This window comes from Watersipora subatra, chromosome 1 (genome assembly GCF_963576615.1).
Source record: "Watersipora subatra chromosome 1, tzWatSuba1.1, whole genome shotgun sequence".
Classification (NCBI taxonomy): domain Eukaryota; kingdom Metazoa; phylum Bryozoa; class Gymnolaemata; order Cheilostomatida; family Watersiporidae; genus Watersipora; species Watersipora subatra.
Window position 1 is genome coordinate 10,919,368 of NC_088708.1, and position 20,360 is coordinate 10,939,727.

Consider the following 20,360-nt stretch of genomic DNA (forward strand, 5'->3'; position numbering starts at 1 on the left):
GTATTCAGGATTAATCGTAAATTTTTGGTTCGTAGGACGAATTACCAATCTCAATGTATTGGGAAAAATATTTGCTTCAACATGTTGAAGACACAAAACAACAAATATTTACTAAGAAGCTGTCTATATAAACTTTTAGTAACATACTGCAGGTTCATTTCAGTTGTTGACCTCTCTAGGTGGTAATGGTTTAAAAAACTTCATTTTTATGTACTTCTTCATTTCCATTCGTATCGTTTGACAATCCCGTCAATCAAAAGCCTCATGAAATCAATTCTGTAAAGTTATATGTTCAGAGTAGCTGCAAACATGACAACACTAGAAAATACCAATAGGAAATCATGATAACTATCATTCATATTTCAGACAGATTACTATTATTTGCAGATATTAGTGTTGATGAGAAGCCGTACGTGGGAGACGAGACTTGCTGCCGGGAACGCAATAGAGTCTCTTGCCAAGAATGTGTCATTTAGTCAAGAATTTCTTAAGGATGGTAATAATAAATTATATTCTGAACAAACTTAGCTGGTAAAGCAAATGCTTTTACAAGTACCTGTAACCTATCTTGTATTCTGGTTTTAGAGGCCACCAGAGACATGCCAACAAATGCGTCACTCACAAAGTTTGATATAATGGCAGTATTAAAAGATGGTGCATCACTTTTGAGTGCAGAAGAGGAACAGTTTGACATCGGTTCTATTGGTGAGGAAATAAATGTCAGTATAGTAGAGAGAAAGTTTATGTAAGGGCAAGGTATTTAGGTTTCCTTGGGGTTTGTTATGAAAAGTGACTTTGAGATTAAATATTACTACAAAGCAAAGTACAAAGCTTACGATCTTGGACACAAATTCAATTGTAGACTTCAATTAATCCAGGTAACAATAGTAATTTTCTACTGCGAAGTTAAGCAGCCCTGTAGAGCGAGAGGGTTGAACAGATACAGTACAGGTGTGGGGTAGAGTGGGAGGGATAACAGATAGTAAGTAGTAGGGTAGAGTAGAAGGGAGAACAGATAGTAAGTAGTAGGGTAGAGTGGAAGGGAGAACAGATAGTAATTAGTAGGGTAGAGTGGTAGGGAGAACAGATAGCAAGTAGTAGGGTAGAGTGGGAGGGAGAACAGATAGTAAGTAGTAGGGTAGAGTGGGAGGGAGAACAGATAGTAAGTAGTAGGGTAGAGTGGGAGGGAGAACAGATAGTGAGTAGTAGGGTAGAGTGGAAGGGAGAACAGATAGTAATTAGTAGGGTAGAGTGGTAGGGAGAACAGATAGCAAATAGTAGGGTAGAGTGGGAGGGAGAACAGATAGTGAGTAGTAGGGTAGAGTGGGAGGGAGAACAGATAGTAAGTAGTAGGGTGAGTGGGAAGGAGAACAGATAGCAAGTAGTAGAGTGGGAGGGAGAACAGATAGTAATTAGTAGGGTAGAGTGGGAGGGAGAACAGATAGTGAGTGGTAGGGTAGAGTAGGAGGGAGAACAGATAGTAAGTAGTAGGGTGAGTGGGAAGGAGAACAGATAGCAAGTAGTAGAGTGGGAGGAAGAACAGATAGCAAGTAGTAGGGTAGAGTGGGAGGGAGAACAGATAGTAAGTAGTAGGGTTGAGTGGGAGGGAGAACAGATAGTAAGTAGTAGGGTAGAGTGGGAGGGAGAACAGATAGTGAGTAGTAGGGTAGAGTAGGAGGGAGAACAGATAGTAAGTAGTAGGGTGAGTGGGAAGGAGAACAGATAGCAAGTAGTAGAGTGGGAGGGAGAACAGATAGCAAGTAGTAGGGTAGAGTGGGAAGGAGAACAGATAGCAAGTAGTAGGGTAGAGTGGAAAGGAGAACAGATAGCAAGTAGTAGAGTGGGATTAGAACAGATAGCAAGTAGTAGGGTAGAGTGGGAGGGAGAACAGATAGTAAGTAGTAGGGTAGAGTGGGAGGGAGAACAGATAGTAAGTAGTAGGGTTGAGTGGGAGGGAGAACAGATAGTAAGTAGTAGGGTTGAGTAGGAGGGAGAACAGATAGTAAGTAGTAGGGTTGAGTGGGAGGGAGAACAGATAGTAAGTAGTAGGGTTGAGTAGGAGGGAGAACAGATAGCAAGTAGTAGGGCAGAGTGGGAGGGAGAACAGATAGTAAGTAGTAGGGTAGAGTGGGAGGGAGAACAGATAGTGAGTAGTAGGGTAGAATGGGAGGGAGAACAGATAGTAAGTAGTAGGGTGAGTGGGAAGGAGAACAGATAGCAAGTAGTAGAGTGGGAGGGAGAACAGATAGCAAGTAGTAGGGTTGAGTGGGAAGGAGAACAGATAGTGAGTAGTAGGGTTGAGTAGGAGGGAGAACAGATAGTGAGTAGTAGGGTAGAATGGGAGGGAGAACAGATAGTAAGTAGTAGGGTTGAGTAGGAGGGAGAACAGATAGCAAGTAGTAGGGCAGAGTGGGAGGGAGAACAGATAGTAATTAGTAGGGTAGAGTGGGAGGGAGAACAGATAGTAAGTAGTAGGGTAGAGTGGGAGGGAGAACAGATAGTAAGTAGTAGGGTTGAGTAGGAGGGAGAACAGATAGTAAGTAGTAGGGTTGAGTAGGAGGGAGAACAGATAGCAAGTAGTAGGGCAGAGTGGGAGGGAGAACAGATAGTAAGTAGTGGGGTAGAGTGGGAGGGAGAACAGATAGTGAGTAGTAGGGTAGAATGGGAGGGAGAACAGATAGTAATTAGTAGGGTAGAGTGGGAGGGAGAACAGATAGTAAGTAGTAGGGTAGAGTGGGAGGGAGAACAGATAGTAAGTAGTAGGGTTGAGTGGGAGGGAGAACAGATAGTAAGTAGTAGGGTTGAGTAGGAGGGAGAACAGATAGCAAGTAGTAGGGCAGAGTGGGAGGGAGAACAGATAGTAAGTAGTAGGGTAGAGTGGGAGGGAGAACAGATAGTGAGTAGTAGGGTGAGTGGGAAGGAGAACAGATAGCAAGTAGTATAGTGGGAGGGAGAACAGATAGCAAGTAGTAGGGTAGAGTGGGAAGGAGAACAGATAGTGAGTAGTAGGGTTGAGTAGGAGGGAGAACAGATAGCAAGTAGTAGGGTAGAGTGGGAGGGAGAACAGATAGTAAGTAGTAGGGTAGAGTGATAAGGTAGAGTAGTAAGGTAGAGTGATATGACAGAGTGGTAGGCTAGAATACAAAGTACAGAAGGTAATGCCATATGCAGGGCCTCAAGTCATCTGTACTCAACGTTACATCCCAGCTTAGTATATATCATCTCTTTACATTTCGGTCAGTTTACCTTGCACCACTCATGTAAAGGAATGTAAAGAATCTAGATTTTTTTCTAACAATATTTAGAGTAGTGTGCAAGAAACTTTCTGTTGTAGGTCTGGATGACAAGGAGAAGATTCTACGACAAAAACTCTTGCTGAATAAGAAGCTCGGTTTGGAAGGGCCTGTAGCGGAAGGTCTCGAGTTGTTTGATGATGAGGACTTGAAGCCAGCTGAGAGCTCTTCTATGACACCTATCAAGACTGTCTCCGTATGTTAGTAACATGTGTCTTGTCATTTGCGCCCTCGAGCTCCTAGCAGTAGCAAAGCAGAGATTGAAGCTTTTGTATATAGATCTAGTGATTAATTTGTCAGGTACAACAAATGAAGGAGATTGTTGACTCACAGCTAAATGTAGAGGGAATGAGTGTGAGGGAGATCAGTGTGGCCAAACGTAAGGCAAGACTGGATTTAAAGCGTCAAGCTAGTGGGTATGCAGACGGATACTTATTATCTTACGATGTTTGTTGGTTTTAGTCTGCAGCTACGTTAGAAAAAAATACCTTCTCCGACATTTATATTGTTATTCCTTGTGAATGTTTTTATGTATTGCTTGGCTTTGTAATCATTATTTTTGTAATTGTAATTAGATTTGTGATTGCACATTATTTAATCTGTTAGTTAGCCTTTCCATTGTTGGCAGGGGTGGTGGCATTGCACCTTCAAGCAGTACAAAGAAATTGAAAACTATGAATGTGGCAGTCGAGCAGCCCGGGCAAACAGAAAAGATTCTCCTGGACACTGTTGCTGAAGAGGCAGTGGTAGGAATGAGCTCTCCGTACTTGGAGCGCTTTGTACATTTGATAGCTCGTTGTGCTAGTCAGCTGTTAGTCCAATTATTAGTTAAAAGTTATATAGTTGCAATGGTTTATGTTTAGTACCGTTCACACTTGTCACCCTTGTCACTGCATAGCTTCTCAGCTGTTTTTATTAGCGTAAGCTCAATACTCAATAGGAGGAAGATACTAGCTGGCCATTCTTGGAATTCTCTGAGATTCTGTGCAATGAATTGTTCAGTCCTGTATGGGAAGTTAGGCATGGAGCTGCCACGCTAATTAGAGGACTTGTGAACCAGTGTGGCTACAGCGCTGGAGTTGTCTCTCTTGAACAGGTATTATTTGTATTTGCACTCGCACTGTTGTATTTATTTTTGTCTTTGATAATAGTTATTTTATTTATTCCGGCTGCTTGTAGGCAGATGAGCAGAATCAGGATTGGCTAGAGACATTGGCTGTGAGGCTAGTGTGCATACTAGCGTTAGACAGATTTGGAGATTATATATCCGATGAGGTAAGAGAGAGAGTCTTACATGCTTTTATTTTTCCGGTGAGAACTGGCGACAGTAAGGTCTTCTCATTGCGCGTTGTTGTGTTGTCTTAGCATTACCCTGATGATGCAAGGTTGTTCACAAATACGGACAAACCTCGATTTCGATTAATTCTATATTTGTCGACACGTGATGCAAAATTTGAGCAAACGTTTGTCTTAACATACGAAATAATCTCCAACATGATGTAAAAATTTAAGTAATTTAAGTAAAAGTAAACCCGCTGGTGAAAGTTCAAAGCAAAGGATGGGAATGACAAGAATTATAACTATATTATAAGGTAGATTAAACTATTCCTGGTGCAAGGTAAGTGAGTTAGAATGCATGTTTCTATCACTCACTCTATTACTGAATCTAAGCATCGCGTAGTTTGCACCTTGGTTCATCTATCTCTAAGGTAAAATAACAAAATATCTTTTCACTGATTAGTATGTTATTAATATAGTTTCTGAATAAATTTAATAGCTTACATTGAGGTTTTTTTTGCAAAGTTTTATGCATTTATGTTTTATACTTTTTTTTTAATGACATATGTATTTACATGGGCTGATAGTTGTTTTATATGACGAAAGTAAATATTGGAGTTGTGTGTTTATGGTGTTATGTTATTAGAAATGTTTAGATTGTAGCTCCTGTACGAGAGACATGTGCTCAGACGCTTGGGACAGTCTGCAAGTATCTGCCCAAACACTCTGTGCTCACAATAGTGAGAAAGCTTGCTGAAATCATACATCACCCGACCTGGGAAGTGAGATACGGAGTTATGCTAGGACTTAAATACATTATAGCTGTTAAACAGGTATCAGTTCTGTTTTTCAGCTCAGTTTGTTTGCCATGTTCAACTGTGTATTCCAATAACTGTCTGTGGCAGTGAATATGAATATATTCTCTGCCACAGACATAGGTTCCTCTGCTTGTCCCTTGGTGTTGTGCTGCGCTAACTTCCTGCTCGGTGGTTAGAGCAATAGAATTATCATTGCTCTAACTTACTACACAGGAGCTGGCAGGTGAGCTAGAGACCATCATGCCAGCACTGCTGGAGCTTATAGACGACAGTGTAGATGATGTAAGGGCTGTAACTGCGACAAGCCTCCTGCCCATCATTGATAGATTGCAACAGATAATTCCAGAAAAGGTACTAACATTAGTTCATCAAGCGGTTTACTTGCTGTAGAACTGGGATTCACCCACTCGTGATTGCTTTCCAACTGAATCAATTACCTTTTGTATTGACATTTGTTTAATAAAATATCACTCTGTTGAAATACTTTCAGGCAGAACAATATAGTTATTCATAATATTCTTTTTTACCTCTTTCTATTCTCTTTATATATGTCTGGTGCTGGCCAATCATAACTAGCGCAGATATTTTCGTGATGTCATGTCTGCATCATCAGTTGCAGATGAAATTCGGTGTAGAAAATGATTGTAGAACTTAGCATTTGGCAGCTACTGTATGATACATTTTACTTGTCTAGCTCTATTCTACTTATTATTTCTATGGTGTCGCTGTCTCTAGTGTTGCAATATGTAGGTGGAAGGACTGATCAACAGTCTATGGGATGCGTTACTTGACCTTGATGATCTGACCTCTTCCACGCACAGTATGATGGCGCTTCTCTCAGCACTTCTCACTGTGGAGAGGCTTAAACGTATTGAGTAAGTTGCCATCGTTCCACCTGTTGCCATATTGAGTAAGCGCTCTGTCGGCTCATGTCTGCTACTTCTTTCTCCTCTACTGTAGTGGCAAGGTTCTACTTGGACGCATTCCCAGGGTCTGGCCATTTCTTTCTCATAACATAAACAGTGTCAGGAGAGCCTCCTTAAAAATGCTGAACTCAATATTCACTGAGGTAAACTTTCACAGCTCTGTGCTAGCCTCACGAGTCCAGCACCCTAATTATCCTATCATATATCATTCGCGGGCCTCTCTGCTTTCTCACAAGATTTTGCTAAAAACACCTTTCATGCCAAAATTTGTCGATACTTATTGTTTTTTGTATTGTTAAAAATTGATGTATGCAATCTGCTTTAGACCATACAAATAATGGTATAACTTGTTTCAGAGTGCAAACCTTGATTGGATTCAACCAGTATTAGTGGACTGTCTCCGGCACATATACCAGCGGTGTGTTACTGAACCCAATGCCCAGACAGCTGAGTTGGCATCTCAGGTACACACTTGTTCGTCATTTTTTGATAAGATTTTTGGCTGTATGTTTTTCTCTCCATTCGCTGGTTTGTGACAAGTTGGCTTTGTTGCTGTTCTAGGCTTGGTGCTCTTTGGTCAATCATACATCTGCCGAAGTACTCTGTGAGTATGCCGTGCCTTGGTTGCATACTTGGATCTGTTTGCTCATGCAGCCCGGCCATTTACCTATAGATGGTAATTTTCTGCTTTGGGCCAAACACCATGTAAGTACTGTTGCATTCCTAAAATGATGCATTCAAGATGGTGTCTGACATGTAGACAGCTAGTAGACATGTATTACCGTAAAAACTCTAATTGAACGCGATGGTGCTCTATTTTTCAAATATTGAACTTTTTAATCGTGATCAAGGTTTGTCAATTTTAATCTTGAAACATCCTGGCAGTTAACCTGTCTTGACAAACTGTTTTTGCGGAGTTGTTCTTCCGTCCAGCGGGCGAGCAACACAACAGCTTGTCACAAGACGTACTGCACCTGATGCATCAGCTGCACTTATAGGGAGTTGTTCTCTTCCGTCCATGCGGCTTGGCTGCGATGTTATGGCGGTCGCTCCATTGGTAATCATAACGGATTTCGCGCAAAGATTTATGTAGAAAAAATAAGATTAGCACGTTTAACCAAAGACCAATCTCTGTTGTAAGCGTTAGTAGAATTTAAAATGAAATAAATCGAAAATAAAATCCATAAGAACCAATATAACTGACTGATATAAAAATAGAATTAAAACTGACTGAGCGCACAAATAACGACATGTTTAGTCGCTGTTGTTGCATAAGTTCTCAAGTTTTACTAAAGTTTACCGCAGAGGCTGGTCGCTGGGTAAACGTTGTAATCTTATTTTTTCTACATAAATTTTTGCGCGAAATTCGTTATGATTACCAATGGAGCGACCGACATAACATCGCAACCAAGCCGCATAGACGGAAGAGAACAACTCCCTATAAGTGCAGCTGATGCATCAGGTGCAGTACGTCTTGTGACAAGCTGTTGTGTTGCTCGCCCGCTGGACGGAGGAACAACTCCACAAAAACAACAGTTTGTCAAGACAGGCTACCTGGCAGTCAGATTACCTCAAACATAAAAAAACATTTGAAAGTGGTGAAAAAATACTGACAGTTTTTAATAAAATGCACTAAACTTTTAGGTAAGTTCATTTAAGTTTTATTTTGTTAGAGCAGAGTTTGGTATGAAAAGTCTTTTAAGCATTGCTTCACTGCTACTAACAGACTACCGCATATTTATAATTACAGTCAAACATGGATAACTCGCCCTCGGATAGCTCGAACACATGGTACACTCGAACGGTTTTGTTTGGTCCGTTCCCACGCAATGATAAATTGCTTCAGATAACTCGACCTCAACTTCGTTAACTCGAACAGTTTTTTGCCCAACGGCTACTGAGACGGTTGTTATCGCTTTAGAATGTCACTTTATTTCAAGCCATAGAGATAAACCCCAACTTTTAGGAGTTCGTAGGCGTTGTTATTACCATCATCGGCAAAATATTTTCGTCAACGACTTTTCCAAAGGTTTGGTGAAATTTGATATTTACCAAACATCCGCATAGCAATGGTCCTACGGAGGCTAGAAAAAGCGAGGTAACCTTCGCATAATCTTCAAGAAAAAGCTGCAAAATTGATCTTGCTTAAAACGCTCGAAATAAAAAGATGTCTTTTCTTCGAAGCATTTCAACAGCGATAAAGTTTTGCCAATTTTAATCCGAAAATGTCCTGGCAGTCACATCACATAAAACAACAAACCAAATCTCTCAAGTGATAGAAAAATCTCTATAATTTCTGAAAAAAAAATTTAAACTTTGCATTAGAAGCATTTAATTTGAAACAAGCCATTCATGCTTTTGATTTATATTATAGTTTGTATATGTACATGTATCTACTAATAAATACATGGACTTATGACAGTGCTCTGATAACTTGAACGCTCTGATAACTCAAACACTTTCACTCAGTCCCGTGAAGTTTGAGTTATCCATGTTTGACTGTACTTGTATTGAAGGCATTACAGCATTAAAGGCACTAAAATATAAGAATGAAACATAAAAATCTTACGCCTTCCCAAACATCTGTGCAGTGAGGTTAATTTTCTTCCTAACTGTCAACTCATGTCTGAGTTTGAATGATTTCACCCAGAGTTGTATAGTTGAATATCAAACAGCATTGTTTTGTTGTAAGGGTTAGTTTCTAACAACAGACACTTTTTTATGCCGAATATTCCACCAATGTTGTTGATTAGATTTGGTTAGCTCAGTTTGTAAATATAAAAAAGTGACCACCATAAGGTTATCTATTTTATAAATAACAATTATTATCCAGAAATGCAGTTGCAAGTATGATTCGATCATTATTTCAAGATCAAGTGCCAGAAATTTTAAAGACATCTTTTGTAGTCATCACGAAATGACTAAAATATTCTCCATTGATTGTAATATATTTTATTGTCACTGATGGTTGCTTTTATAGTCTGGAGAAAGCAGGACTGATGACACAGGGGCTGAGTTGCTGTATGTCTCAGGTCCTGATCAGGACAAGCCAGATGTGAGGAGTGAAAAGGTTATGTATAGCAGGCTAATCTGCTCTCGGTAAGTGTACGCTCTGTATCTGTATAGCAGGCTAATCTGCTCTCAGTAAGTGTACGCTTCGTATCTGTATAGCAGGCTAATCTGCTCTCGGTAAGTGCCCACTCTGTATCTGTATCCTTTGCCTGTTCATATAGCCGCAATATACAGCTTGCAAATGACATTTTCTCCATCAAGTGATTGCGAATCTATTAGCTTATTTTATGCAGTTTGTAAGTGGTTAATTATTAGTTTACCCGAGAGTAGCCGTTGGTAGGAAGCCAAAGTATCGATTTATATAACAGATGCTACAATATTTCAGTAATCATCTTTAAATCACTCACACATCAATCAATTCACACACAAGTATATTGTTGTTCAGTTGTTACTCATAAGTGTTTTATTTTGCTGTTTTGCACTTCTGTAGGTGTTTAGGGCGTCTGCTGGCTCGTATTCCTCTTCATCTTGCAGAGCAAAAAATGACAAAGGAAGAAGTTTGTAAGATTCTGGATATGTACCTAGCTGGTAGAGCAGCTGTACAGAGACTCTGTTCGGCTCTTGTCATCACTCATTGGGTTCAGTATGCTCAGGTTGGTTTGGCACTCTCTACACTTTAGCATGGAGACAGTTTGTGGATTTCTGCTCGTTTTTGTCTAAATGTTATTTCTCTCTGTGTAGACTATAAGTAGACTTTGTCTGCTTAGTTTAATAATGTTATGGTAGAATTGACATACAAGCTGACTACACTCTTGTTATGAAGTTTTAACCAGCGATGTATGATGTTACATTAACGTGAGTCGTTGGGCTGTCAGCCAATCGGTAAACATAAACATATGAGACGATATACATACTAGTCCCCTGATCTCATAAACATATGAGATCAGGGGACTTTCTGCTTATTCATTGACTGTTGATTAATCATAGTCAATGATTACTCTCTGTTTCGCAAATTATGGTATATTATTTTAATTTGTGTTAATTGTAATTTGTAATATTATGGTTTGTGGTCTCTGACATTGGTAAGTTGAAGAGCCAGTCAAGAATGTTCAAATTCCTTGGAGTTGTCTTTAAAACATTATTTAGCAATCTCAAGAAAACATTCCTATTTCAGCAACGACAATTTAGGGAACAAGTGAGTAATATGTCTCTTGTTTACTATTTTCATCTTGAGCGTTATGTGTCTTTTTCCACGCTCTTAGCAAATACGGAACACTGGCAAGTGATTGTGTTGTTTTCTAGGAAGTGGAACAAACATTGGTGCTGGAAAGTACCCAGCACCTGCTACTTCGTGGAGCCGAGGAAAACCTTTATTACGATGAGGTGGCTTCACTCTTCACCCGTCTGCAGACTGAGTGTAAGGATTTTATAGCCAGTCTAAAATTAGAGAAGGTCTCTATGGATGACCTTTACCCATCTGGGTAGGTGAACATGAATCTTCATGTATGTAAATTTCTAGCGGGTATCTAATTTATTCTTGTTGTGTAATTAAAAACTAATGCTTGCTGTCTAATCTCTTTACTGGTATGTTTTACCAGCTCAGTATTCACTATAGAGTCTGCTCAGCAACTCGCTACAGTCAGCTTTGAACAGGCGAAAGAAACGCTGAGAAAATCGGTGCACACAAAATTCAGTGAATATGCGAGCGGCGTACTTTTCACAGTTAATCAACTTCGCCAAGAATTCTCTTCCTTGAATATGAGGTAATGATGTCTTCTCACTCTCAAACTCCATCTCATGTTGGGCCATCAAGTTGATCAAACATTGAATGATGATAGGTTAAATTATTAGAAAATATTAACGTTGTTATGTATGCTTGTTTTAGGGTGCAGCTGTGCCTCGCCACTGCGCTCGTGTCGCTCAAGTGTTTCCCACCAAAACTTAATCCCGTTATCCGTCCTCTTATGGAGACTATAAAAAAGGAGTCTTTTTACTTTTTTCAGGTATCTTTGTGAATTTTATAACTTTTAGCTTTTATTGTCTCTGACTACCTCAGATGCACGTTACTCACAAACTTTGTACTCTCGTTCAAGTCCGCATGGAAGTTTGTTACAAACCCTCAACATTTACTTAACCTATTGTTTAGTATGAGAAAAGATGGTTAGCTAATTGTAATGCATGCCGATGAACCAATGTGCTTTTTGTAGAACCTCGCCAGTGAGAAGCTGTGCTGTGTCCTGACTTTATGCTCAGATCGAGCTACCAGTCCGAATAGGAAGGTGTTTAAAAATCTCTGCACCGCACTCTGCGCCTACACCAAATATACACCACAAGTCTTCAGCATTAAACTCGAAGGTTGGTCTTTAAGTAGTTACTTATTCTGGCCAATTGTGCAACGGAAGTTGTCTCACATACCTGTGAGCCGGCAGATGGCTGTTTGATATGTCTGAGGGTTGCCTCTTTATGATTTTTTCCACGAATGGTTGCTCTGTCCATGATTTATTCATGCATCAATATTAGTTGCTCAAACAAACATTGATCACAATTTAAATCACTTGTGATCCTTTACTATGTCGATAGCAACTGTGATTTCTATGTCGATAGCAACTGTGACTACTATGTCGATAGCAACTGTGACTACTATGTCGATAGCAACTGTGACTACTATGTCGATAGCAAATGTGATTACTATGTCGATAGCAACTGTGACTACTATGTCGATAGCAACTGTGATCACTATGTCGATAGCAACTGTGACTTCTGATAGATAGATTAGTTTTTACATCCAATGCATTATTATCATTATTGCCTTATCAATATTTTCATTAAAAAATCAGTTTTTTAGGTAATTTGATGAAAATATATGCTGTAAGCAAGTATTGCCATTTTTTCGAAATAAAAAAAGTTATGAACACCACCATTTTAGATCTTTTCCAGTTTACTGAGCAATGGTTTTAAACAATAAATTTAGCTCATTCGAGATATGCTAAATATACCGATCAGATGTTCTGCAAGAAAATCTGATTCATTGCAATATTGGAATGTCAAAGAGATGCAAAACTTAAGTTATTTTTCGTACTGAATTTCCACATTCAATAACCCTTGAGTATGATTGCCGGCTTGGTTGGGACACATCATAATATATTTATATACCTACTAAAACTACTCCCCAGGCAAAATAAAAAGTCTCAATGCTCCCTGTGGTAATATGAACAATCGAGATTATGTTTGCCCAGGATTGGCTAATTATAATTAGCTCATAAAAGATGTTTTACTCTAAAAACTTTAAAGGAAACTTTTTCCCATTCCAATATTGCATATGTATTTTCATCTACACTTAACTTCGAGAATGACTTCATGATCAAGAGATCATCTTCACCAATTCATCTTTGTTTCTGTCTTAATCTACAGTATTGAGTCAGACAATGGCAAAACTTGTACTATGTAGAACTGACAGGTGTTCTGTTAGCCATAGGTAGTATCATCCCACTTCTCCAACCTCAATCTTGTGAAGTTATCTTATCTTTAGCTAGTAGAAAATACCAGTTTCATCCTTTTGTAGCTGGAGATTCTACTCAATTAACTTGTGACTCCAAAGATGGTATTCTATCATTGTTCGCTGACCCAAAGGTAGCTCATTATATAATGTAATATCTTTCAACGCTACATCTTGACTGGTGTATGAGCTCAGATGATATTCTATAATCTCTCTTCTTAGTCCATGGAATCGAGGACTGGTGCCAAGCGTGGCCCAAAGCCAAAGAAAGTGGATATTACAGACAATGACAACTCGTCATCAGATACTGCGGTAACTACAAATTACAACAAAACAAACATTAATTGTAGTCCTGTACACTGAATGAATTGTGTAGTAGTGATCATTAATTCACGGCTAGCAAATACAATTAAATATGGTTTTAGAACAGCATGACCAACCTGCCATGAATATTGGTGTACTTAATTAAAGTGCAGTGAATATACATACAGAAGTGTCTGTTACAACATAAGTAATCCGCTCCGGGAATGTCCACGTTATAGGGATTTTACATTAGCTGTTTTAAGATCTTCCTAAACTCACCCCTTTAGCCTTCAAAAAGTAAAAAAACTAGACTTAACGTTTTACTTTAATGGCTGTACAGTAACTGCAGTATTATTGGTCTGTATCTGCAACTTTCACTCGGTTTATGGTCCATGATTTTGGCAAATTTAGAATAAGTTGATGGGTGTGCACACTATGCACACCCTCTATATCAATTTATACCGATTTGTTTTTCAATTTATTTTCTAGACAGCAAGGTCTACTCTTCAAAGCAAAATTAATAAAAACAGGTCTAAAATAAAGCAAAACAACAATATAATTTTGCTATAAAACTAGCGATGTCTGTTCTTCTGTCTATCCAATGGCAGAGTTGGAGGTTAGGATAAAAGAGACCTTTTGACAAGGCCACAACTCATGACATTCAGCTTGATAAATTAACACTAACACATATCAACACTTGATATATCAACACTGACACATATCAACACTTGATATATCAACACTAACACATATCAACACTTGATATATCAACACTAACACATATCAACACTTGATATATCAACACTAACACATATCAACACTTGATATATCAACACTAACACATATCAACACTAACACCTCCACCAATCGATCGCCTTTACGTATTTCTGAATAATTGGGCAGCTACTTATACTCTGTGCTTTTTTGACATGTCTGACGACGTTTCACGGTAAACTTGACTGCAGGGCACTAGTACATGTACGATATATAGAAATAACCATACATATTTTTTCTCTAAAGTGTGGCAAGAAAGAAAGTGATATTACGAGAATGACCAATTACGAGATTCTACGAGATTTAAATCGAATTTGAGAACTTGCGCTGATTTGACATGTTTTATGGAATTTTTTATGAAGTACGAAGCCAAAACTTTACATAAACTCTTTTTCTGTTATGTGGAATTTATGTTATAGGAGGTATACGTTATAAGAGTGTCTACTGTACTGTATTTACCGATGAGTGTCTAAACACACCATTAAAATGTGCACGTTTTTATTCTAGCTAGGCAAGTTATTTTCGGTTTTCATTTTTGTTAGTGTATTTGACATATTTAGGCAGCCAAGTCATGAGAGAGTAAACCGGTTTTGTTAATTTTGTAAACAGAATTGGAAGTTCAGTGTACCTCCCCCTCTTTTTTCTTTTTCCTTACAGACTGTATGTTTCTTATGACAATGTTTACTTTGTGCTATTAATGACAATAGAATGGCTCACATTCATTGTTTGAATAAGTATAAATTCCTCATTGTAAATTCCCGTCACCATATTAACATATTAAATTAAGTATTAAATAGTCTTCCATGAAATTTTTAATAATACAGTGTTTTAAAATTTATACAATGTAAGCTCAAGCGCAATGATTTGAGATGACAAGTGAAAGTCTACTGGTAGTGCAATTGTCCGCCACCAATATATCTAGAGTTACATGTACCTATGCTTGTGCTATTACATGCAGGTTTCTGGTGTCAGTCTATCTGCTGAAAATATACAGTATGAAGGATCTCGCAATGCATTGTGGTCTATTGTCTCAAACCTCTCTCAGAATCTACTTACAATAATTCCGAGCTGTGTCGATCACTTTCTGACTCCTTTTCAACAAGAGCTAGCTGATTCGGAGCCACAGGCTATTGTTAACGCTTTACACGTAAGTTTATATTCCTTAGTCTATTGACATCTACATGTACTACTATGAGTCATATGAATCGTGTTTAAGATATACACTCAAGAGCCACTGGTAACGGGATATTAGTGCACCCAATATCTTACTTTATTTGCAAGATATGAGTTTGGTTAAAGCTCATGGTGTTATTAAATTATGACCTATAGCAGGAGTGAAACAAATAAACCGTGCAAGCATCTATCTTTCAACTCTCTATGATGGTAAATGTTCTCTATGACCCATCTCTTGAACTCTTCTCATCAGGTACTGAGGGTGGTGTTTGATGCGCTTCCACTAACTGTCAAATCTGAAGTATTAACCTGCTTTCATTCACTCATCATCTGCATCAAATCAGAGCACACAGCAATTAGACACATGGCTGCTCGTACAATAGCCTCAACAGCCTCTTCTCTCACTGATGATGTTATGAATAGAGTCTTGGAAGAGGTTCTGCCTCTCTTGGGGGCTGCCCATGATGTCACCTGGCGGCAGGGAGCCATTGAGACAATTTATCGTATCCTTTTTTCATTACTGAAATGTTTCACATATGTCTCTATCACGAGTTCAGTCACATACTCTGGCTCATCAGAGGTCATGTTTATATCAAGACAGCAGATGCATTATGTGCCTGTTTTCATTTGGCAATTGTCTATCCATGACTTTAAAATTATAAAGAAAAAGTGTAAAACAAGTTTTCGCAGAACGATGTTTATATCGCTCAATGTAAGGTACATCGGTTTAAGAAATATGTTACAGTATTCTATTTTATATTCTCTGTAACTTCATTATCCCTAATTAATGCAATTAACTACTTTTAATAATAAGTATAGTAAATCATATAGTAAATGATACCCTCTGTGTTTTGCATTTCAAAGTTGGCAATATTGCCAACTTGTTTTTTACCTTCACATAAAACCAAAGTAGAAGCATCAGAACTAGGCATACATCTATAGAAAGTAGACGTATGCCTAGTCTAGAAAAAGTAGACGTATGCCTAGTCTAGAAAAAGTAGATGTATGCCTATTTCATATTTTTATCATTTTTCCCATGGCTAGTTAAATCATGTTTTTCTGGTCTCGAGATGTTTTTTCTATACACTTGGAAATAGATATAGTGGAAGTGCTATCCGTGCAGTGCTTACCTTACCTGGTGCTTATGGTGGTTCCTGTGCTCGGCCGCATGACTGATCAGAATCTCTCCATACAGATGTTGGCAAGTCAATGTTTTGCTTCACTCATAAAGCTGATGCCTCTTGAGGTGAGAGATCAAAGATTCTCTATGAGTGGGTCTTTGGATTGCTTGTTCATATTTCCTAGTGGGCTCCTATGCATGTCAAATTGCAGTCAGAAGCATTGTTTACAGTTATTTTATAATATCTGTTCTCAGTCAACTCAATGTTATTCACTTTGTCAAAGAACGCCTTCATTAGGTTTCGAATATTACTGATTACTAGATGTAATAATGAATGCGAAACTAGTCTTAGGTAATCGATGTTTCTTTCATTAGCATGATTATTTTTCATTTAAATGGCTTTCTAATTACTTGCTTCTAATAATACATATGCATTTACCTACATGACACATTATGACTAAAGATGCGGGGGTGTCTGTTTGAAAATCATTGCCACACTTCATGATGTGAAATAGAAAAGGAGCAATCCGCTCTTGACAAGCAATGACAGGAAAAATGCTTTATGGGAGGAGCAGATACGCATGCATTGCTCATCATTTCAAGTTATACATGCAGCAAACTAAGGAGTGCATCAACCTTTTACCATAAAATTATAGAATAGTCAAGCTAAACCCATGTTTCATACAAACTGTTATAGGGCGGTGTGTCTGACCCTCCAAACATGAAAGAGTGTTTGGTGAAGAAGAAGGCCCAAGAGAGACAGTTTTTGGACCAGCTATTAAATGGTCGAATACTACAGAACTATGGAATACCTGTACCTATCAAGGCGGATCTACGCAAATACCAGCAGGTATGGCACCAGTAAAATTGATGATCGTCGCCGTAGTATACTTTTCTTGGATAAAGGCACATTAAGGAGTGCCAAGGTGGTAGGCTTGTCCATTCTTTTGTCGTTGTACCACTCTTAGTTTATACTATATCTTGTCTCCAATGTTTGTCTTATTATAGGATGGCGTAAACTGGTTGGCTTTTCTCAACAAGTACAAGTTGCATGGCATCCTCTGTGATGACATGGGTCTTGGTAAAACTCTCCAAACTATCTGTATTGTCTCGGGGGATCACCATATGAGGCAGCAAAAATATAATGTAAGATAATTCTTTAGATTAGTTAATATACTGTGAAACGGTGATAGTCTCGCGTTTTCTCAAACAAATTGGTGGTTGTTTATGTGAGTGTTATCACAATTTGTTGTATAGGATTTCTTACCAACTTTTCACATGCGATTCCTAGAAACAAGCTACTAGTTTGTTGCTTTCTCTAGATATACATTTTTATAGATATACATTTCTCTAGAAATACATTTCTCTAGATATACATTTCTCTAGATATACATTTCTCTAGATATACATTTCTCTAGATATGCATTTCTCTAGATATACGTTTCTCTAGATATGCATTTCTCTAGATATGCATTTCTCTAGATATGCATTTCTCTAGATATACATTTCTCTAGATATACATTTCTCTAGATATACATTTCTCTAGATATGCATTTCTCTAGATATACATTTCTCTAGATATACATTTCTCTAGATATACATTTCTCTAGATATACATTTCTCTAGATATGCATTTCTCTAGATATACATTTCTCTAGATATGCATTTCTCTAGATATGCATTTCTCTAGATATACATTTCTCTAGATATACATTTCTCTAGATATACATTTTTCTAGATATACATTTCTCTAGATATACAAATCAAAACAGTCTTCCGTAGCCTTTGTATTGCTTGGGAATATACTGAAGGTGATAGTTATAGTGCTCCAGAATCACACATTTTGAATTCTTTAAAGCGATTGACTATGGTTACAGCCTTCAGGGTCGCTTTGAAAAACTCATGTTTTTCAAACCCAATTCACATTTTCCTTTTATCCTTTTTTAGGAAACTCAAGAAGCGGACAGTCTTCCTCTGCCCTCCCTAGTGGTCTGTCCGTCTACTTTGTGTGGTCATTGGGTTTATGAGGTAGAGAAGTTTGTAGACAGCAAACATCTCAAAGCTCTTAACTATTCTGCTTTACCTGCAGAACGCATAAAGTATGTATTGTGCTCTCTTTTTCTAATTTGAGTTGTCTTTTTCTGGAAATTTTGTTAAGATATCCAGTACGCCTAAGTTTGGAAATAGTTCAAGGTTTGTACTCGTTCATCGTGTGTTCTAAGTATGTATAACTGATAAAAAACAGCAAGCTAGTGTTACGGTCATATTTAGAGCTTTTTTAGATTTTTTGTTGGATGTAGCTGATGAGTGAAGTTTATAAGGCTAATGCTGGGGTATTGTTCATGCTGGTTTAGGTTGAGAGAAGTGATGAAGGACTATAGTTTGGTAGTTGCCTCCTATGAGATTGTAAGAAATGATATAGACTTCCTTCGGACCTTGACCTGGAACTATTGTATACTAGATGAAGGACACATTATCAAAAATCCAAAGTCAAAGGTAAATATGTATTTTCATGTGAGTTATTTTGGTTGCTTACATTCTGTTTTGGGTGTTATAGAATCAGGTGAAGTTTAGTCTGCATTGTGCTGTTTTTATAGTAAAGTTTCAATCTTCTCTTGACTATCTCCTTGGTTTTCCCGGCAGACAACACTCGCCGTCAAACGACTTAACTGCAATCACAGGCTAATACTCACAGGTACACCAGTGCAAAACAACACACTCGAGCTTTGGTCTCTTTTTGATTTCTTAATGCCTGGATATCTAGGCACAGAGAGGCAATTTTCTTCGCGCTACAGCCGCCCTATCCTTCAAAGTAGGGATGCACGCAGCTCATCTAAGGAACAGGAAGCTGGTAGGTTGACTTCTTCTTTCTACTAATTAAATACAGTAGATACTCCTTCAACGTAGAGAGCAGTGTCTGTCTGTTCATATATCCATCAGCCAACGCCAGGCTTCAAAGTTAGTTTAGAAATTACCTTTCAACAAGACTACAACTCGTGACGTTCAGCTTCCTATATCAACACCTACACCAATTGGTCGCCTTTATATATTTACTATTTCTGAATAATTGTGCAGCTAATTATTTTTCCGCTTTATTTACTTAGCTGATGATCTCTCCCAGCGAACTAGACTGCCAGTGTACTAGTATATATAATAGAGATAACCATTTACTGTGTTGTCTCTCTCAAGTGTGGCAAGCGAGAAAGCGATATTTTTAAGGCTGACTACGAGTCTCTCGTTATTCAAATAGAATTTGAGAACTTGCACTGACTTGACCCTTTATGCTGTATGTAATTTTTTACGTAGTACGAAGCCTGTACATAACCTCTTTACGGTTAAATGGAATTTATGTTTTTGTCATAGACATATTAACTATACTTTTATAGTATACTTGTATAATTAATAGGTCTATGGTTTTAGTAGATATACATTATAGAAGCGTCGATTGTAGCCAAAAACTCTTGTTTTTTCCTGCCTTGGCTCTTTTGCTTTGTACTTTGTGGTAGACGCCGTGATAGAGATCAGGACATTGCGTGCTAGCATACAACCTATTCACACCGCATAAACTGGTTTTAGGTGCCTTAGCCGTGGAGTCACTCCACAAGCAGGTATTGCCATTCCTTTTGAGACGTCTAAAATCAGACGTTCTTCAAGATTTGCCACCAAAAATAATACAGGATTACTACTGTGAGCTCAGTCCTTTACAGGTAAGTAGTAATCTAATCTGTGTATTCTGTGATATGATTAACCATGTGTCTCACTTGCCATCATAGAATATATGTTGTACAGGCGCAGCTGTACCGAGAGTTTGGTCAGTCTTCAGCAGGTACCACTGTACAGAAGTCTCTAACATCGATGAACGATGACTCCAATGAACAGACTGGAATGAAGGGCCACATATTCCAGGTAAGAAATCACACCTAGTGTTCAATTTTTTAATACATGATTCATTGGGTGTCGATCAATTTATCGTATTGCACTATTTGTTTTGGTACCTTTTTATTAGGCGTTGCAATACCTGAAGAAGGTTTGCAACCATCCTGCTCTTGTCCTGCACAATAGCAAGCACCCGCAGCATGAGAAGATGATGGCTGAGTGCAAGCTCAAAGGAAGGTCCATCACAGACATAGAATACTCAGCCAAACTCACTGCCCTCAAGTGCGTAAA

The 20,360-nt window shown here is 38.3% G+C and overlaps 1 protein-coding gene across 1 annotated transcript in view; it reads left to right on the forward strand.

The window, feature by feature from the left end:
• The window catches only part of LOC137394042 (TATA-binding protein-associated factor 172-like), a 28,397-nt gene that overhangs the window by 5,569 nt on the left and 2,468 nt on the right, over positions 1 to 20,360 (forward strand). Inside the window, exons 4-35 of the mRNA XM_068080763.1 lie at positions 388 to 496; positions 586 to 705; positions 3,335 to 3,489; positions 3,594 to 3,709; positions 3,922 to 4,039; positions 4,234 to 4,389; positions 4,473 to 4,568; positions 5,228 to 5,404; positions 5,603 to 5,740; positions 6,140 to 6,249; positions 6,305 to 6,458; positions 6,672 to 6,779; positions 6,877 to 7,020; positions 9,296 to 9,414; positions 9,818 to 9,980; positions 10,630 to 10,808; positions 10,926 to 11,090; positions 11,213 to 11,330; positions 11,535 to 11,682; positions 12,890 to 12,957; positions 13,046 to 13,135; positions 14,859 to 15,047; positions 15,327 to 15,576; positions 16,171 to 16,319; positions 16,891 to 17,043; positions 17,202 to 17,339; positions 18,141 to 18,292; positions 18,548 to 18,689; positions 18,837 to 19,044; positions 19,770 to 19,900; positions 19,983 to 20,099; positions 20,200 to 20,351. Coding sequence (XP_067936864.1) covers positions 388 to 496; positions 586 to 705; positions 3,335 to 3,489; positions 3,594 to 3,709; positions 3,922 to 4,039; positions 4,234 to 4,389; positions 4,473 to 4,568; positions 5,228 to 5,404; positions 5,603 to 5,740; positions 6,140 to 6,249; positions 6,305 to 6,458; positions 6,672 to 6,779; positions 6,877 to 7,020; positions 9,296 to 9,414; positions 9,818 to 9,980; positions 10,630 to 10,808; positions 10,926 to 11,090; positions 11,213 to 11,330; positions 11,535 to 11,682; positions 12,890 to 12,957; positions 13,046 to 13,135; positions 14,859 to 15,047; positions 15,327 to 15,576; positions 16,171 to 16,319; positions 16,891 to 17,043; positions 17,202 to 17,339; positions 18,141 to 18,292; positions 18,548 to 18,689; positions 18,837 to 19,044; positions 19,770 to 19,900; positions 19,983 to 20,099; positions 20,200 to 20,351 — 4,532 coding nt within the window. The remainder of the gene's footprint in view (positions 1 to 387; positions 497 to 585; positions 706 to 3,334; positions 3,490 to 3,593; positions 3,710 to 3,921; positions 4,040 to 4,233; positions 4,390 to 4,472; positions 4,569 to 5,227; positions 5,405 to 5,602; positions 5,741 to 6,139; positions 6,250 to 6,304; positions 6,459 to 6,671; positions 6,780 to 6,876; positions 7,021 to 9,295; positions 9,415 to 9,817; positions 9,981 to 10,629; positions 10,809 to 10,925; positions 11,091 to 11,212; positions 11,331 to 11,534; positions 11,683 to 12,889; positions 12,958 to 13,045; positions 13,136 to 14,858; positions 15,048 to 15,326; positions 15,577 to 16,170; positions 16,320 to 16,890; positions 17,044 to 17,201; positions 17,340 to 18,140; positions 18,293 to 18,547; positions 18,690 to 18,836; positions 19,045 to 19,769; positions 19,901 to 19,982; positions 20,100 to 20,199; positions 20,352 to 20,360) is intronic.